This window comes from Alligator sinensis, unplaced genomic scaffold, assembly GCF_000455745.1.
Source record: "Alligator sinensis unplaced genomic scaffold, ASM45574v1 scaffold730_1, whole genome shotgun sequence".
Lineage (NCBI taxonomy): Eukaryota > Metazoa > Chordata > Crocodylia > Alligatoridae > Alligator > Alligator sinensis.
In genome coordinates, this window is record NW_005842027.1 from 756,535 (window position 1) to 776,730 (window position 20,196).

Consider the following 20,196-nt stretch of genomic DNA (forward strand, 5'->3'; position numbering starts at 1 on the left):
TTATTAGCCTAGAATCATCATTTTTAAGGTGCATTAAGGGCGTGCATGTGTAGACCTGCACCCTTAATGCGCCTTCAAAATGGTGATTTTAGGCCAATTGCACCTAAAAGAGGCACACGTAGATATGCCCATACAAGATCTAATTTTTATCCAGTATTTCAGAGATTGTTATTGAGCTAATGTGCTCCCTTTTTTAGCCTGTGTGTGTGGACACACCCATATACCCAAGCACTTTGTATATGCTGTATTAGTCACCTCAAAATTATTGTACAGTCTATGGTTTATCTGTGTTTGTTTTTAAGTACACATATTCTTTAAAAAAATGCTATGCTGTTTATAAATGAAGAATACATAAAATAAAAGCAATGATGAATTGTCTATTATAGACATTTATTAGCTTTAAAACTTGGCTGTAAATGTATACATGTAATATAAAATAAAAAACACATTTTAGATTCTAAAGTTCTATACATTTTCATTATCAGAGTTCAGTCTTGCACCATGTAACAGAGGCTGCATCTACACAAGCGGCAGACTGTGCAGTTGTTACTGCACAGTCATTTAGTACTTGCTTAAACACATACTAAATGACTGCACAGTAACCAGTGTTACTGCATAGTACCATCACTGCACAATTTTTTTCAGATGCTACTTCTTGTGTAGACACACCCAGTACATGCAACACATTCATTTTGATTTCAGTTCAATAAACTATTTTTACACTTTTTAGAAGGTGACAATAGGAGATTTAAACAATCCAATAAAAGATGGTTTGTGTAAGAATGGAGCTATTTATTCCTTTTCAAACTGGATGATCTTATTTTGCATGTCTTTGTGTGGTGCCTAAACTGGGGTCCTGATCCTCTAGTCCTCGTTCCTTTACCTATACAAAAATTGCAGGCACAGACTCCAGATTTATCTTGGCAGTCACATAAATCCCTCAGAAAAACCTTAAGTATGAACCCTTTAGAATATATGTTTTCAATAACATATAAAAGTCGAAATAATATTAAATGAACCATCATATGTTAAATGAACTTTTCTGTTCATTTGACAAGTTGTTTTTTCTGGTCATTTGTAAGCCTGTGCATCATTAATGGAAAATAAATTTGTTCCATCACATTGCACAATTAGATTGAACAAGTCAGGTAAAACAGTGAAATCAGTTATATTTTATTTGGTGTCTAGTTAGAAGTTGTTTTACTTTGTTTCCCAAATCTTTGTCAGAATAGTCTTTTTAAGTCCTTCTTAGTCTTTGATGTTACCAGATTTCCAGAATTTTAGGGGTATCATTTTTTGCCAAATAAGTCACTGCTTTATTTAGTTATCTAATCCCAGAAACATTTGAACTTTTTCATTATGTGACGTACAGATTACACAAAAATTATTAATTTGTGTCAAGAATACTGTCTTTGTCACAAGTAAGCAAGTCAGTGCTCTGTAACTACATAGTAATTGTCATGCACAAACTGTAAGTAATTATCTACAATTATACTAAGGTTTGCCTTGCATTATTAAGTAGTGGTATCACTCCCATTCTGAGCTGTGTCCATTGCATAAACACATGCTTATATCCTGAGGAACCAAAGGAAACCTTTAGCATTTTTCCCCAAGTGTAGTTTAAAATAAATTCTGGGATGTGAAAAGTGCAGCAAGGTGGTGGTTCTTGTTTCATTTAAAACCAATGGCAAAACTTCCCCTGAATTCACTGGGAACAGAATCAGGGCTGAACTGAATGAATAGGCTCCCCTGAACACATAACAAACTAGAATGTTTGTACACTGTTAATTAAAATGCATTTATGTAGAATGAATGCTTGCAGTATTCAGGCACCCCTCTGGAAAAAAGCCCCTTAGCTGTTCCAGAGACAAAGTATGAATCCCCAAGGAGTTTGTTGCGAGAGTTGCTATGGAATTCTGTTGCTGCAGTACCAAGGCAATGCTCTATGCAAGTTAAGCAGACAGTTGGCCCTCTAGGAGAAAGCCAGCTTGACAAAGAAGGAAAGGCAGAAAGAAACAACAGTTTGTGTTTTCAAGCTAAGAAACATCTTCAATAAGTATGGGAAGTGGTTTGATACTAACCTCACAACAGATGTTACAGAGGTTTCTTGCGGAATTAATTCTTGGTTTAAAAAAAATACTCAAACACCCATAAAAAATGCTTCTTGTTTCTCTGCATGCACTTACTCATTTTGTGACTGGCCTCCTCTATTCCCCCCCACCCCGCCTGCCTCAAGAAACCTGTGGGCCACTATGCACTGAAGAGGCAGAACAAAGCTCTCGCAGTGCAGGGCAGGCTTTTTTTTTTCTGTAACTGGCAGGAATCCACAGAGCAGACAGACAGACAGAAAGATTGAGCTTCGGTGACACTTAGTGAGCCTGTGTACATAGAGAGACTATGCGTGTGTTCCCTAAGGGGGCTTAGTTTACACTGATAACCTTAGAAATTATTTTACAAATGTACAGATCTACTTAGATTTAGAAGTAGGATGAGTAGTAGGATGAAGTGAAGGGTAAGAGAGGCAGATGGAGTAGCTATTACTAAAACAGCAGTATGCTTTAGGCACTAGTGTAGTGGGTTATTGTCCTCGATGGAAGTTGGGAGGTCAGTACTTGGAGCCCAGTGTCCCGTATTTTGTTGATGTGCCAAGGTGCATGCAATAGCTTTACATTCCTCTGCCTCTCTGTTGTCCTTGATGTATTCCCTTTGGCTGACAGCAGGGCAGACGCTGTATAGACCTTGTGCCCATCTGGCCTTGAACATCTGGTCATGTGCCGCTTTGGCCCGGATGTTTGGTGGTGTTCGCCTGTCCGTCCCAGGTGTTCCATCGAGTAGGTATTTACCTCCGTTGTAGTCTTCCCCAATCTCACCTGCCGTGACTTTGAATCTTACTTCAGTGGAGGGTCCGACCACTGGGAGTCTCTTGACGGCAGGACGTCTGTCTGGCAGTCTTCTGCGAGGCTCCACCTCCCCTCTACCTAACACTTACACTCAGCCTTGATGGGTCACAGATGTCCTCCTGGCCAGATCCCTGACCATTGAGTCCCTGAGTATGTTCACTGGGATGGTCCTCTCTGCCTATGTGTAAACAGCCTGCAGTATCCTACCTGTGCCCTGAGGCCGTCTTCTTTTCTCTGAGGCTACCAACCACCTCGAGGCTCAAACAACAATCAGGCTCCTCGAGTCCTGCCCCTCAACCCCTCCAACAGTGGAAAACATAAAATACAAACGAAAATCACTGATACATTCTGAGGGCCCAGCTGCCCCTTTTTCCCCGGCTCCCCCAGCCTAGTCACCAATACCTGCCCTCAGATACTAGTGGTCTATCTTTAGCCCTATATGTGGCCGTGGTAGCCTGCGAGCTACTCCACGCTTCTTCTCCCTCATTGCCCAGCCTTTGGTTTCACTGGACCCGCTGTAGTCCTCTGGCAGACGCCTGTCCCCACGTCATCCACTGGGTCGGCTCCATGCCACTGAGGGCCACATTTCGCAGCCCCTCATGCTGCTCTTGCCTCCTGTCTCCCACCTGGTGCGCCTCTTCGGCTCTCCCGGTGCCCTCAAATGTCCCACCTGGTCTGGCATCTTGAAATGTGCTGGCCTCTCCAGCTCCTCTGCAGTGGCCACTGGCATTGGGATCTTTCTGCTCCCCTCTGCCCTTTCGTCTGGGTTCCCAGTCTTGGGGAGCTGCCTCTGGCTCCCGGCTCCTTTCGCTGCAGCCAGCAGCGTCTGTCCTGCAGCGTGCTCTGCAGCATCCTCCCCACCTGGGAGAAGCAGATTCCGGCTCCTTTTGCCCCCACAGGAGCTTCAGGAAGACCACTCCTGCCGGCATCAATCTGCCTCCCTCTCCCTTGCTGGCGGCCTGTTTTATTTCTGCCGGCCGGCGATTGCAGCTGATGTCATCGGCTGGCCACAACTGTATAAAGGCGCAGCTAACGAGCTGCGCGGGTCCCTCCTCAGGCTCTGGCTTTGCCTCGGGTCCCGCTGCAGGTAAGTATTTCCCTTTTTCTTTTCTTTTTCTTTCATTTCCCTCCGAGGGTTCCTGAACCCGGGGTTCCCCCCTAGCATTTTGGGGTCCTCCCTTCTGTTCTTCCCTGTGACAGTCCACTCTTGTAGGCTGTATGTTTGTAACATTGACTGTCCAGTATATGCCATCTTTCCCCAGTTAGTGGTTGGGAGCAGGGACAGGTCCAGTTCTCTTTGTCCCGCATGTTGCTTCCACAGATGGATAACACCTAGTTTTGGTTGTTTAAAAAAAAAAAAGAGTTCCAGAGTTGGCATTGATATATGGGTAGATAAATTAATGTATTTATTGTCACAGGGAAGTTTTTAGGCTGCTTTTTGTTTTATTTGAACTATTTATAAAATATGACAAAATATAACATCAGTTCCACTTGGGTAGACATTGGCCTTTTGTATCAATCTATGGATTTCTCAAGCTAAAATCTTTGTGAATGGATGTGTGTGTGTGGGGGGGGGGGGGGGGGGGGCCTCTGGATTTGGGAATTTGGCATTGGGGGAGGGGGGCAATCTGCAGGAATAGGTTTCTGAGGTATGCTTAATCTTCTGCAACTAATGTTATTGATCAGATTAGGCAATATAATGATGAGGAGTAATGGGAAACATAATGATGCAGAGTAACTCTCCACATCTTAAATCAACAAGTATAGGTTTATTCTGTCGAGTTGCTTTTCCTTTGGTTAGAAAATATTGATTGGAAAGAAGGTAACATGAGCTTTTTTATGAAAAAATCTGTATTGAAAAACTCTCTTAAGTGCATTATTTTGCACAGTCTCAAAATCAGGTCTGTCCTGAAAGAGGAACACTGGTAGACACAGACCATCTTGAGGTCTCTCTTGCCCAGTTTCTACTAATTGCTTATTTTGGTTACATGCTGCATTTGGAACAACATTTTAAGTGCTGCAGATATTTTATTAGATAGTGATTTTTTTTTGTCTCCTGCTTTATGGTGAGAAAATATCACATCCCATTGAAGCCACTAGCTCTCAATAAATATTCATTTATGTGTACATAAAAGAAGTCTTTAATTTTAAATGCTTTTCTATTCCAACTTCTGTGCCTGTAATTTACCATTTTGATCACAGCAGTCAGTAAGCACTGAATCATAGTCAGTCCTTTTTGGGATGGTGCCTTCACACATTGGAAAGGTGAAAAACAACTAAAGCAAAGAAGGGAGACTCCAGTTAGTGGCTGCCTAATGTGTGTGTCACCTCCATCCCCGTGGCATCCCACCAGCTTGGAGGCTTGTCCTATCCCTCCTAATCTAAGCAAATGGTTCCAGATTCACAGCAAGACCTCAAGGAGAGCCAGATGATAGAGCAGATGGCAGATGACTAATTTGGCAAAGTTTGACGAGTGGAAATTGTTTGCTTTAATTGCTTGTCAAGTCTGGTACCTACACTAGTGTTAAGGATCTACCACTTAAACTGAAAATAGAACAACATAAGGGATGAAAGGGAGGGGGAAATCCAAGGAAAACTAATTTATCCACAACTCTAGGAGGAATAATGCTGTTGGCACTCTTGAAACAGTTTTCCTTTGCTATATGAATGGTTTAGGTCCTGTAGTACACTTTCAGTCTTTGTCCTCTTCAATTACAACATCATAATGTATATGATGAAACTAGATGGGAAATAATGCTGGAAAAACTAACATAAAATGACCAGGAAACAAAGGCTGACATAGCTGGTATGAGCAGTTATCCTTGAAATGCTGCAGTATAAATCTAGTTAACATTTTGATGCCATTTTGGCAGATATCAACATGATCGCTACATCAACTAAAACGTAACACCAGCATGCTATCAGCCTAGGGAAGAGTAATTGTACATAAATAATCATTCAATCAATAATTATTCTCATTATTTATAATACCTTTTACTACTTCTAATACTCTCAAAGGACTGGACAATAACTTCCCCTTACAGACTTCAGTCAATGAGCCTTCATTGAAGGTGTAGGGTCCAGATGAAAAAAAATAATGTGGAAACTACATGAAGTGGTGGCTGGCTGTTCATCTAGAAAGTAGAAATCATTCATTGTTTCAGTCACAAATTATACTAACCCATTAGCCTTCTCAAAACTGAAAAAGAACAATTTAAACACTGGTTGTACATTGTGTTTGGGACAAAATTAGATGGGACTAAGGATAGTATGAAGGGGGTGCATCTACATGTGTGCTTTACTGCGGAGCTGACTAATTAGTAAAGTGTCCCCGTCTAATGTGCACCCATATTAGGGCACAGTAAATCAATTAATTCTGCTGTAGGATAATACAGTCTGGGATAAATACTACCCTACAGTGGAGTGGTTACATGTGCCAAAAATGCATGTGTAGAGAGTGACTGGGGCTGATTGGGGCACAAGGGTGCTACAGTTCGGGGACTGCCTGCCAGCTAGCCCTGCACTGGGGAATCGTGCCCCATCTAGCCCCTCTGCTGCACATTTAGCTGGGATGGAGCAGTCCCAGGCTGGGACTGCTCTGTCTTGGATCAGTGTGCTGTGGTTCCAGTTGCATGTGTTAATGCTGCACCTGGGAGAAATAAACTCAGCATGAACAGAGTTTATTGATAAATGCTAATTGCACTTGCAGATGTACCTAGGGTGTATTTAATGTCTAAATCTTTAATATCTTATTGCTATGGGCTAGTTTCTGATCTAATCATTCATGCTGAGTAGTATTTTACTCCACAAGAAGCCAGTTGAAATCAATACTACTGCTTACAGGACTTGCTTACCATGTCTGAACACAGTTGTGAACAATCAGCAGTATGTGGATCGTGCCTTTGCCAGATCAGGACGCATTGTGTCAGCTAATCATGATTGAAACCCATAGGGACTCAAAGTATAATCATGGCTAGTTGGACATGGTGCTGAACATGCCTTTTCCTAGTCTACACTGATTGTAAAGATGTATATAGTGTTATGCCACCTAACTTGTTATTGTACAATTATATTCAAAGGTGGTAACCATTTGTAATATAGCAATGGTCATTTGGAAGTGATTCGTTATGTCAGCTGAGCTTTTACTTAGCACTGTGGAGAAAATACTGCCTTCTCTTATGCAATTCACAAAGATAACTTTATGTAGGATACATAGAAACATAGGAGAGGAAGGAGCCTCAAGCCAACTAATACAAAGCCCTGTGTTCACAAATAACCATTAATTAAAGAAGTCCATAAGAATACTCACTCCAACCCTTTTTGTACACTACAGACATAAAAACACCTTAGGGGAAACCAAGAAAAACTTAAAACATGCTACAGGTAAAGAACAGGCGAGACAAAGCAGAGTCAAAGCTTCACTACTGCAATAGCAGGGAATGCATTAAATTAAAGTATTCACAGGTGATGCTAGGAAGTGCATAAAGCCAGTATAACAGAAGAGGGCAAAAAGTCCACAGTCCTTGCCAATCTGACCATCTGATCTGTGGGAAAATATCTTTACTTCCCTTAAATTTGGTAATTTATTTAACCCTAGATGCAAGAGCAAAACCCTTTGACCTTTAATTAGAACATTCCTAGTTGCAGGGAAAAAAACAATTAGATATGGAAGATGCTATGGGAGTTACCAAATAATGATGGGCTTTTCCCTTCTTTATGTGTAGCTTTCATTTTCCCGAGCAGGCAACTGCCAAACAAGAGGGAATAATAAAAGGTTTCCGAGTCTCATAGAAACACTGGTGCGCCACATCCAAACTCCCACTCCTGTATCCAATGTACAGTGTTTCAGGGGCAAGTGGGAAATAACAAAATAAAGCCCTGGAAACTAAATGATATACTTAGGGGGAGGGGGCAGGGCAGGGACTCCTTCTGGCCCCTATAGGCAGCAGCAGCAGGTCTGAAAGATGGGAGTTGATCTAGAAAAGCATTTCTTCTAAGTTGGAAAAGCTTTCAAACACACTGGGTGTGAAGAAGGTCGGTGAACTTAAATTACTTTTACTCATTCCCAGAAGATATATCTGCAAAACTTTAAGATTAGTGAGTCCCTTCCTTACTTAGAACATTCTTAATTTCAGGAAAAAGCATGGGGCAAGGAAGATGCAATGAAAGCTACCAAGTAATGAAACAGGATTGAATTGTCTCCCTTCTTTGTGTGTTTTTTGCATCAGGCTATTGTAAAGAAGAGAGGAAATAGTGAAAACAGCAGCAAGTACTACACATTTGCCAGTAACTAATGGTTTCTTAAAAGGCCCACAGTAGTTTTCCTCAAATTTTAACAATGTGAATAAACATGTGAGATCCTTAAAAAAACATTACTTTATCTGTTCCATTAAGAATTCCAACAATATTTTTTTTCTATAAAAGCAAATCCAAGTAAATTGCAAAGAGTAACACACACAGATTTCAAGAGAGTTAAAAAGAGGCAATGAATGTTGTTTAGCTTGCCTTGTTTCAGCTAGGAGAACTTACAATTCTGTTTTCATAAACAGTCTCCCAAAATCAATGAGCCTGATGTTTTAAGCATTGTCTTGTGTATATACAGCCTGATTGACAAATCAATGAACAAATGAAAGTCGTGCTGCACTCAGGCAGAGTCTCATGTAGAGAGAAACAAATGATTTTTGTGCATCTTTGGCAATGCCTGGTCGCGAGAGAGTTATTTTTCCCCCAGTCAAACTTAATCTTTCATGATTTAAAATGAATAGTAGATCGATCTTGTAGAACTTGTCTATACTTGGCCTTATTCAGGGACAGAGATGCTTGACTAATTCTATGTGTGGACACTCTTGTTCTGAAATAGGAAATCATACAGTCCTGTCATTTCTTACACATTCACCCAGTCAGGGAACAAAAATTGAATTTTGTGAACTGGCCAGTTAGAAACAAACAATGCACCTTCAATTTGACTCATTATAACTAATAGTCAATTTGATTCTTTGATTTAGTCTGAGCAATGTCCGATATGAAACATTTGATAATGTGTGTTTTACAGCAAATAGAGTGGTGTACAGAATAGACTTGCATCTGGCTAGGGGTAGATCAGTCCATGTTGCAGTATAGTTGGTTCTTATCGAATGAAATCACAACTGAGCGTTGAGTCTTAAGAGTACACAAACTGGACCATATTTAAATTTCCATCAAAAAGAATCCTTTTGTCCACTATGTTTCATCAATGGGGAGCAGTAAAGTGGTTCTGGGGTTGGGACCAAAAGATAAGTTGGGAAACAGATAAAAGTAGTAGCTATTGGGTGTGTCTACACATGCAATTAATTCGAAGCAATAAACTCTGGCGCTTATTGCTCTAGAGTTTATTGCTCCCAGGTGCACTGTTTGAATGTGCACCTGGGACTGCATCAGGTTGAGCCAGGTTGGAGCATCCCCAGCAGGCAAAGGATTCAAGGGGGTCAGCCTGCCAGTCTGGGGGTGCTCCAATCCAGCTCAACATGCTGCAGAAGGGCTAGGGTATGAGTGTGCTCCAGTAAGGGGCTAGCTGGCAGGCAGCCACCGCAGTGAAGCACCCTTGTGCCCTAGGCAGCCGAGTTAGTGTCTACATACGTGGTGCTGCAGGATAAAATACTCCACAGCAGGATAAGACCTGTAGTTACAAGTGTTGTCCTGCTGCATAGTTAATCCATTTATTCTAGCTTAACAGGGGTACATGTGTAGAACTATTTCGTCTACTTATCAGTAAACATCTGCGTACATGCACCCATTAAGTTGTAAACTGTTACTGAAAAAGCAGTTGGGTTTCTGGATGACAGGAGGTCATAAGTATGCCTCTGTAGTGCAATAAACCTGTAATAAAATTAAATAAGGAGTTAGAGAAATTAGAGAAATCATAAATATAATTTAAACCAGTCAGAAGAAGATTTTTCTAAACTTTCTCCTGCTATGTTGTTTGTAAGACCTGTCTTTTATGGGAAGAAAACATTGGATAGAATCTCGCAAAATTATCTTTTTTTAAATTTTGAAATGAGATATAGTCTTATCCTTATAGCCACATCAGCACAATAGGATGTTGGATGCATCCAGTTGTTGAAGGTTGTTGGTTTGGTGCCATATAGCAAACATTTGCAATATGCTTGTGAAAAATCTTTCTGTGGAATGTCATTATGTACATCTGTCTCTCACGGTAGACCCATCTTGTTTGCTTGTCTGTCTCACACTGGGAAGTGGAAGGAAACATCAGATTTGCCTTTAAATACAGAAACTGTTCTGAAGAATTCCCCTCATTTTCCTCACCTCTGATAACTGTCATGTATTTGAACTATATACGTTATAAATGTTCATTCACAAAAAGGAATAAGGCAGTTATGTTGAGAACCAACAGTGAGAAAAGAACTTGAGTGATGATGCGTATAAGGCACGTTCCTTCAACTAATGTCAGGTCAAGTGAATTATTATTTTTAAACCAATGGTGGTATTCCTGCTGGGACAGCTCTTAATGTATGATCTTTATTTTATTGCTTTTAGTCCATTTCTAGTGAGATATGTGTTTAACAATACACAGTGAGTTTCTCTGAAGAGGCATGATTATATTTATGAAATTTAGATTACACAGGTTTTGAATCAAAAGGAAAAGTTGACTCTACATTTTGGCATAAATGGATTTTTGATTCTAAGTGCTGAAATCACATATGAAAATAACATTCCTTAAAATACCTATTATTTTTGTATTTAATTTTATGGAGTGGCTACAGAAAGTAAATGGCAGTTGTAGGTTTTTCTGCAATATATATTCATGTTAATACTTTTTACAAACAGTCTGGGTTAACCACAAAGTCAAGACCTGCTTCAACTCATCTAACTATGCACATGGATAGTTATTGCTCATGCACTTAGAATTAGGTAAACCCTCAAAGATTTGCTTCAGTGCTGTTCTTCAGTTCTATAGCTTCTGGGAGTGGCTTATTATAGTTCAGAAGTTGATAGGTAAAATACTACCAGCAACTATCAGTTTAAAGCACTTCCTGCACTTTTTGAATCCCCTTTTTGATTCTCTGCTATTTCACAAGTCATTGTGTTTCTTCTCCCAAAGAACTTATTTTCCATTTGGCCTTGACCCTTATTCAGGTCTTGAAAGCCTAGTAAAACTTTTTCTCTTGTCTCAAAAAGACATCTGAAGTTGCTGTATGAAAATGTCGTATAAAATTTACAATAGACAATAGACAAGGAAACCTAATGATTCTGACCCCTAACAGGGAAATTGTTTGGGATAAACCGGACTTCCTTTGTAATTATAAAAAGGACCTACATTTTCCATCACTGCAGGAATCATTTTTACATTGTTAGATGTATTTTGTGATAAAAAAATATGATTCTTTTTTTTCTTAAAATGGTTTATGCAAATAGGAAAGGCCCTCGCTACAACTCTACATAGGAATTCATATCCCAGGAGAAAGGATATGAGAGCTCTGAGGTCTTGCATTTTTTGGTTCTTCCCATGGAGAACTTCTTAGGATGATTCTCATTAGTGGATTTGTCAGTATTAAGAAAAGAGTTGCCTCCTGGAAGAGCTTCTTCTCACTTGGCATTATATTCTATTGTGCCTCATTGCGCGGGTGGGGAGAAGAGATGCCTGAAGGGCTTTGCAGCTGAGAAGTTCTGTGAAGAAAGTACAACACTGGAGGGTTTCTGTTTAAGGAGTTTTTTTTCTTTACTAATAATTACATTACTCTGTGAACTTTAATTCCTTTCTGGTGCACTATTTACAACCTGGTCAGTGTTGCTTTGCAATAAACAACTTTAAATCATAGTTGCATAGTTTCATAGTTGTCAGGGGCGGGAAGGGACATAAAATATTCTGATCAAGAACTGATCATTTGAGTTAGGAAATACAGTATATGTAAATCCATGCATATGTCTCTGCTGTCCCTGGTATTTTTTTTTAATGGAATGCACGGTAGAATCTGTGAAGGAATCTTTAAAGAATCTGCTTTGGGGGGAAAGGTGATAAAATGATAATGAATATACTGGAGAGTCATTTGGGAAACTTCCCATGCTATAATCCTTTAAATAATTTACAATATTTTTTCTCTAAAATACTAATGACATTATTTTAGGAGTTTATGGGGTTCTATTATGTTAATAATACCTGAGTACCTCCTCACAGTCTTTTATAGATTTACCCTCATCAGTCCTACATGCTACAGCTAGTGAACTGATTCACAGAACGGCTAAATGATTTGTCCTAAATAAAACAGGAAGTCTGTTGCAGAGAAGGCAGTGAACCTGTGTTCCCCTAGTCACTGTAATATCTTCCTTTTGTTCCAGCAAGTCCATCTGCTTCAGTAACTTAATTTCCACATTTGTTCTATGGAACTGCCATGTGATACAGTTGGTTATAACCTTTGTGCTATGTACACAATATGCACTCAACTGTACCGTTCGTATCACGTGACCGATTTCTTGCACAAACAGGGTTATTTTGTAGGCTATTTGTGCTCATGTTTCACTGTACAGAGCTACAGTAGTTAAGACATGCTATCTAACATCAAGAAAGATGGAAGTTAGTGATCTTGTCCAGTTTCTTGAATATTGTAGAGCAATTTGCAGAGCACAGTGATAGGCAATGGATCCTATGTACCCTTTTGACATGTATTTCATTGGGAGCAGGTGTTTATATGTAGAACTAAAGCATAGGAGATGCTTCCCATAATAAAAGGAAAGTAGGGAACTTTTTTCTAAAATGCAAATAAAGTGCTTCAGATAGTTAAAAGATTAATGTAAATTTAAAAACATATTTATTATATTTGATGTTAAAGTTTTATTTGACTGGAAAAAAAATGTCTGTGTCCTTCTGTCAGAACTAAGAATGATTATTGCAGTAGGTTGCCTGTCTCAAATTACTCTCTGTCTAATAAAGCTTTGGCCCTGATTTAATATCTTGTATTCCTGTACCCATGCAAAGTCCCAGTGCAGTGGACTCTAAATATTCTGCCTCCTTTAAGCAAGAAATGGCTAAATTAGCTTCTATAAAATGTTTAATGGGTGTGCAACACAATATTCCAGTCTTCCAGTGTAAAGCTTTATTAGTTGAGCTGCCAGAATTGTTTTCTAAGCCATTTTGATCTTTAGCACCGATTGTGAAATGGAACAGAAATTATTTATTAGTCCTCAGGAACTTTAAGACAGAATAATATGTATTCATCCAGAAACAAAGTCAGTCTTGTTCTTATACAGGCTATTATTGCTTTGTGATAGAAAAATAAAGTAACTGATTTTTTGTAATAGTTAGCAAACAGTTATAGGAGCCTTCTGACTGTGGCATGTATACATCAGATGACACATGCGGATGTTTATAACCGACTCATAAAGTACTCTCACACAGTAGCATAAGTTGGGCAGGATGACTGAGGCAGCTGCCCTAGGCATCAACTTAACCTGGAGTGGTGGGGAGAAGAAAAACATCAGCTGCTGCTGCAGCCATATGATTGCCGTGGCAGCACAGCAGCAGCTGGAGGTCATGGCTGCCCCGGGCACCTGGCTGCTTTGTTACCCCTCTGCTCTCAAATTAATTTTGAAATATAAGATAGGATAGTATCATCCTATTCTGTGCAAAAGGAAGTATTTGGCATTTTTTAATTGGTGAAATTGATTCAAATTGGTTTTAATCCTGCAGGATCTGAGTGCTCTGACTTCAATGAGGCAAAGCAATTTCAAACACCCCAGTTTTAAAAATAATCTCACTGATGTCAGTGGGATTATAGAGATGCTCAAACTTTAGCATCCACCTAAGTGCTTTGCTGTAATGGAAGAAGATTGTTCTGGACCTTGTAGAATCAAAGTAGTACCGTGTAGGTGCATCTACACATGCAATTAATGCAAAGAAATGAACTCTGGAGCAGTCTGAGCCAGAGTAAAGTACTCCTGGGTGCAGCATCTACACATGTGCCCAGGACCAGCAGCAATTTGAGCTGGGGTGGAGCAGGCCCAGACTGACAGAGGGCATGGGGATAGAGGAGGGGTCAGCCCCAGGTACTGGGTGGTGATGGCGGGTAGTAGAGGAGCTGACTGGGGCACAAGGGTGCTAAAAGTGTGGAGCTATGTGGCTAAGTGGCAAGCAGGAGCCTGGCCCTTGGCTGGCTGAGCTGACCAAGCTCAAGTTACACCCAAGACAAGTGTCTACATGTGTATTTAATCACAGTAAATTACCCTGGCATGAGATAGTACTGTCCCCAACAGTACTATTTTATTGCAGCAGTAATTAGCTTACTGCAGCCTAATATTACTGCATGTGTAGATTGTGATGCTTTACTCCACTGCTAATTGGTTTACTTGACAGCAAAGCACATGTGCACACACAGCCTGTATGGAGTAGCCTAGCTCCAAGACTATTATAATTGGCAGAACTCTATTCATTTTAATTCACCAGCTTGCACAGACTCAGGATGTGATCCACTGTTTGCAGATATTTGTCTATATTTTGATAGCAATTGGTTGGAAAATCCAAAATATTCCTACAATGTCCTTAAAAAATGTAGGGGTTTATGGGAGAGGTAAGGCTTTATTTGGGGTTAGGGACATAAATTACATATAAATCAGTATAAGTCAATGGAAACTGAATCACATTTGTAACACAATAGAAGTTCAGCAAACTTAATCTTTACAATGGATGAAACTGGTTTAAGATAAATCTGGATGGATGTAGTATCAGACTTAACTGGTTTAAGTCAAATTGGGTTATTGAACTTCTGTCCCAATCCCATCAAATTCAAGTTAGCTCATAGTCCCCCAACATCCCAGGATGCTTTGCACCTCCCCCATAACCCCCCCCCCCCCCCCCCTCACGGGAGGCGGGTGGCCCAAGCCGTCTGCTCCAGCCAAGCAGGGAGGCATACTCTAGCACCCTCCAGCTTCTGGCTTGGGCCACTGTAGGCATGCGGCTGCATTTCCAGAATCAAAAGTGAATGTTTGTTCACTTGCTTATCGCATCAATCTATGCAGCTTAGACTAGCCTGCAAAGACTGAATCAATTCATCCTCAGGTTTTATGACTCTCTATATTTAGCCTGGGTGATATCTTTTATTGGACCAACTGCATAGTTGGGATAGGTTTAGACAAGCTTTCAAATGTAAGACATTCCTCATATTTCATCAGGTTTTATAGGGAAAATTTCAAAGCAAGAATTATCTAGCTTCCACTTCAAATGTAAAACAAGATTTTCAGTAAAGAGAGGGGGAACAAGCATTGGTTTTGATTTTGTTCTTAAACTGAGAATTGAAAAAACAATGATGAGACCATTTCATAGCCCATGAAAGAGAAACAATTTTGATGTAGCCTGGGTGTACATGGGTATGTACTCCCTTTTCCAGTTGAAGGGGATTGTTAACTGGCAGGTGTGCTGTGGATGAAACTGCAGACTACTCACAGTTTCCCTCTGTCCCAAAAGAGCCAGGCCAGGGCAATCTGGAACTTAACTATATACAGATTTATTGATGTACATATACACAGGGTGTAGAGAAGGTGATATTAATACATATTCACACACACACACACACACACACACACACACACACACACACAGTATGATGCTATGTTCCAAGGATCACACCACTGCTAAAGGCACTGGGCCCTGCACAGGTAAGTAGCTGATCTGGGCCAGGTAAGCCACAGGAGAGTACAAGTGAGCAATAGGTAAGTACGGGAGGAGGAGAGGAGGCTGCTGCTGCCACATGAGACCAGCTCTGGGGCCAGCGGCAGCAGCAATCTTCCCAGCGCTGGGCCCAGGCTGCGCCCAGCGCTGGTCCCAGGGGGCAGCAGCAGCCTCCTCTCATCCAGTGCACAGATCTGGGGGCCTGAACCCCTAGAAGTAGTCTGACACAACCCCTCAGCCCTCCCAGGCATGCGGGCCCCAAGATCAGTGCACGGGATGACAGGAGGTTGCTGCTGGCAAGTATCATGAGTTTTGCTTGAACAGTTTGAAGAACAGTTTCCCAGAAACCTCTGCACCTATCTCCTTGAAACTAGAAAGGCTTCATGCTCCCAGAAAGCACTACTATCTCTGCAATTTTCATCCTAATCAGGCAAGAAATGACAAAGTTTTAGGCATTTTAATGATTCTCCATTATAGGCTATGTGCGAAACGTTGAAACACTTCAAAACAATGAAACAGTTTTGATGAAACAAAAAGGAACAATGCTTCGAAACAAAATGAAACAAAATGATGAAATGAAACACTGCCCTTTGAAATGGCGAAATGGAAGTTGAAACAAAATGGTGCTGTTTTGCACAGCCCTAGAAGTTACCTATGGAGGATGCCAGTAACAGATATAAGGGTCTCTGGTTGTCTGCTTTAACTCTTCAGTAAATGAATGTTTGGAGTTGAGCCATTCTGAGGCAACAATAGATATCTGAACAAGAAATAGCATATATGATGGAGATCAGAGAGTTGTTTTCCCAGTGTTCATAAAACTATTTGCTTTAAAAGATGGGATGTGGCAAACAAACAGTCAATAATAATAATGCTCATAGAAACTTAATTATTGGTGGTATTTAAAAAAGATCCAAATCAATCAGAAAAGTGTATTTTAGCAAATTTTACTCATTGTGCCTCTGGTCATATAGGGTTTTGTTTGCATCGATTTAATCCAAGGTTGGGAATGGTTCCAGAAAAAAGCTGTTTCGGTCTGGTTGATGTTTTGCATAATATATCGCATGTTTTGAAAGTTTGGATACATTGAAATTTATTTGCTTATAGATTAGAATTGCCCACAAGTAACTTGTCAAAAAGAAAAAGAGGATAAAAAGAAAAGAATGTGCAAAAGTGTATGTTATGATGTAAACATGCCCTCTCCCCAGTCCTCAAAATAAGTAATATTAATCCAGTTACGACCAACTGAAAAAACCTGGAAATATGTTAATTTTTGTCTCTGGAGCACAGTCCCGTGTGCTCCAGAGGCTGGGAGCACTGGTCTGCTCACCGGGGCTCCCAATTGGGGTAGCGCAGTGAGCTCCTTTAGCTGGGAGCCATGATCTGCTGACAGTACTCCCAGCTGCAGGAGTGCATGGTGCACTCCCACAACTAGATAACTGCTAGGGCTCCCAGCTCCAGTGGCAGGCCATGGGCTCCCATGACTGAAACTCCAGGCAGTGATCAGAGCTTCCACCCACAGGGGCACACAATGTGCTGGGGACGCTATCAGCTGATGAAGCGCCCAGCGATGGGAAAGAAGATTATTAATGCAAGGGAAGGCTGGAATCCTCATCCTGGGTTCCCCCTGCACCAGCTCCCCCCTGGCCTGATGGGATCTGATGCTCGATCCCACAATCATATGTGGCATGGCAGGAGGCATGATTGTTGGGATTACCCATCAGATCCGATCTTTCTTTCTTTTTAAGGTCTTCAGTGGCCTAAGTGGTGCCATTGTATATCTCTTTCCTGATTTCATTCTGTAGCCATTCAACGTACAGGGTTCTATACATTTTAATGCTGGGAAACAGTATTTGGGACTTCAAATTTTGAAGAGAATGCCAGCCTTAAATTTATGACGTGTTTATACTCTGAAAATTCATGGTAATTATTACATTGTCACATGTGTTTGCATTCAGAGTCTCAATTTTGTGGGCCACAGTAAGTGTTTGCCTTTCTTTTGTAACTCCTATTAAGCTATGCAGCACCCACAGTAAGAGAATAAGGTGAATTCTAATCTGCCTCTAGTATAAAGCACAGAATTATTAGAGTATATCAATTGAAAAACAGCACTTTCTCAATATGATAACTGTAACTGAATGATTAGAGGTATTTTTTTCTGTCTGATCAATGTGCATAATCACCATCTTCAAAAGGAGACTGGACGCACACCTTGCTGAAGTTATTTGACCCCAGAAGTCTTTCCTGCCCAGAGCAGGGGGGTGGACCTGAAGACATCATGAGGTCCCTTCCAGCCCTAAACTTCTGTGAATCTGTGCACATACACTTTGCATCTAATCAGCTCCACTGCTTAGTCTGTAGTCCTGCCAGTCACGTGCGCTAGAACACTGACATCACTCTTCTATACTAGGAGACTCGGGTATACTCTCACATATCCATCAGAGAAAGAGAATGTTTTCCAGTAACAGTAGTAGGAAAAGTAAAGTTAGAAAAGTAGTCAGGCAGGCTTATGTGTACAACGTATTGTGAAAAAAGGTGGGCCTGATTTGGTAGTGGTGTGGGGTGGTGCTTTTGGGGGTTCTTTTTGAAAGAGTGCTCCACCAGAAACTAAAAGAGAGAGAGAGAGAGAGAAAGAAAAAGAGAGAAGTTCAGTGTTCTGTTAAGTTTTATTTGTGGAATCGTTATTGCTAAGTGATACATAGGCCAAAAAGAAACTATTTTGACTTTCAGAATCTCAGTTAAATTTGAATCAGGAATAAAAGCTCTTTTTTCATTATTGAAAGAATGAATTTCATTGGGAACTACTGAGAGATGCATATATAGACTCCTGCCAGTTCCCTTTGATGCCAATTCTACTGTAGTTTTTTTCAGAATAGACTGTACCTTACATTTACAATTTTTTGAAGTTTTTCACATTTATCTGATCCTTAACATGCATGTACATCACCTTAAAGAGAGGAGGAAAACAATTTATCCTTTCTGTTCTACCTTCATAGACTTGGATGTATTTCTGGAAATACATCCAAGCCAAGCATGTGTTTCTGGCCTCTAAGTAAGAAGAATTATATGAAATTTTATGGTCTGTGTTGTACCACATAGACCAGGGGGGCAGATGATATGGTGGTCCTTTTCCTATCCTTGAATCTATGGATGTGTCCCAGTGGACGTGGGATGTGTCCCAAGTCAAAATGTAGTGCCAATAACTTATGTACCAGAAACAGGGTGGGGTGCATTAGTAAAATATTCCACTTCCCTGCAGGAAAGTATGGTACAATGAACCAATACTGCTAACTAACACTGTGTATTATCATATAGACAAACCCAATGAATCAATTCAATTAGCAGGACTTCCAAATGTTAGTCCAAATTCTAGTCCACAAATTCATGTGGACTTCACTGAGACTTAGTATGGCCCTTAGGTTTGATTGATGAATAGCTTTGTATTATTTTTTAAATCACTGCTTTTCACTTGCTCTCCAGTAAGTAGGCCAAGATCATCTGTTTTGACATGAACATTAGTAGTAGCTAGAGAGATGGTTAGCATTGTTAGGCTGAAGTCAGGTAGAAGGTAGGGCAGGGTGGCAACTTCCAGAGCCACTGGTTCAGAGAGGCATGAGTTTACTTTGTCAGATGCTATACAGATGTTGTGTATTTGACGTAGTATGTTGCTGTCTGTAAGAGCTCATGCCTCTCTGAATTACTTGGTCTTTAAGGTGCCACCTTGTCCTACCTTTTGCCTATTAGTAGCTACCTGTCTTCTACTTTTGCTACTCCTACTTCTGTTAACATAGAGATTAACATAAGGGTATTGTCCCTGTATATCAGTCTCGTTTCCCTTTTTGTTTCTGTATGTCCGCATATTCAAAGTTCTGATCATTACTTTCCCTTTGTTCTTTGCAGTGTGTGCTGGTACTGAGAACAAGCTGAGTTCTCTCTCGGATCTGGAGCAGCAGTACCGAGCATTGCGCAAGTATTATGAAAACTGCGAGGTAGTTATGGGCAACCTGGAAATCACCAGCATTGAACACAACCGAGACCTGTCCTTCCTAAGGGTAAGCAGCCTCTTTCCCCTTCCCCCCACCCCTCCATCTTCTGCATATTTGTGAGCAAGCTTTGCTATTAGACTGTACAATGGCAGGCCAATTTGTTCCTAAATGGTGTCTTCATTCCATTGACTGTCAGATTTTTTTAGCAGAAGGTAAGACATAGAAAGGTCACAAAATTACAAACAACCTACACAACAATACTGTCAGGACTGCTGCTCTGAGTATGTGATACTAACATTTTCCTAGGGTATCCAATAAAAGATACTGTCAGTGCACAGTATGTAACATCTAGCATATCTGTGTTGCTCTGTATTGCCAGCAGGTGTAAAGCTATTAGCATGGGATTTAGGAAGGTCAGAAGAATATGCAGATAAGCACTTGTGGTTTTAACAAGCTAATCCTAATAAAATGCAATGCAGAAACAGTTAATAGAGTAAACAATTTGAGAGCTCAAGGCAATACTTGTATAACATTTATAACAAAAAATGACTTTCTGAAATGAACAGTAAAAACCTATCCATTAATAGGTGTGGAGTTATGATCCATAGAACCCCACGTTGGGTATCCTGCTGCTAGAAGAGGCCTGTAGGGCTGTCCT

The 20,196-nt window shown here is 40.6% G+C and overlaps 1 protein-coding gene across 1 annotated transcript in view; it reads left to right on the forward strand.

The window, feature by feature from the left end:
* The window catches only part of ERBB4 (erb-b2 receptor tyrosine kinase 4), an 819,609-nt gene that overhangs the window by 40,822 nt on the left and 758,591 nt on the right, over positions 1 to 20,196 (forward strand). Inside the window, exon 2 of the mRNA XM_025202487.1 lies at positions 19,420 to 19,604. Coding sequence (XP_025058272.1) covers positions 19,420 to 19,604 — 185 coding nt within the window. The remainder of the gene's footprint in view (positions 1 to 19,419; positions 19,605 to 20,196) is intronic.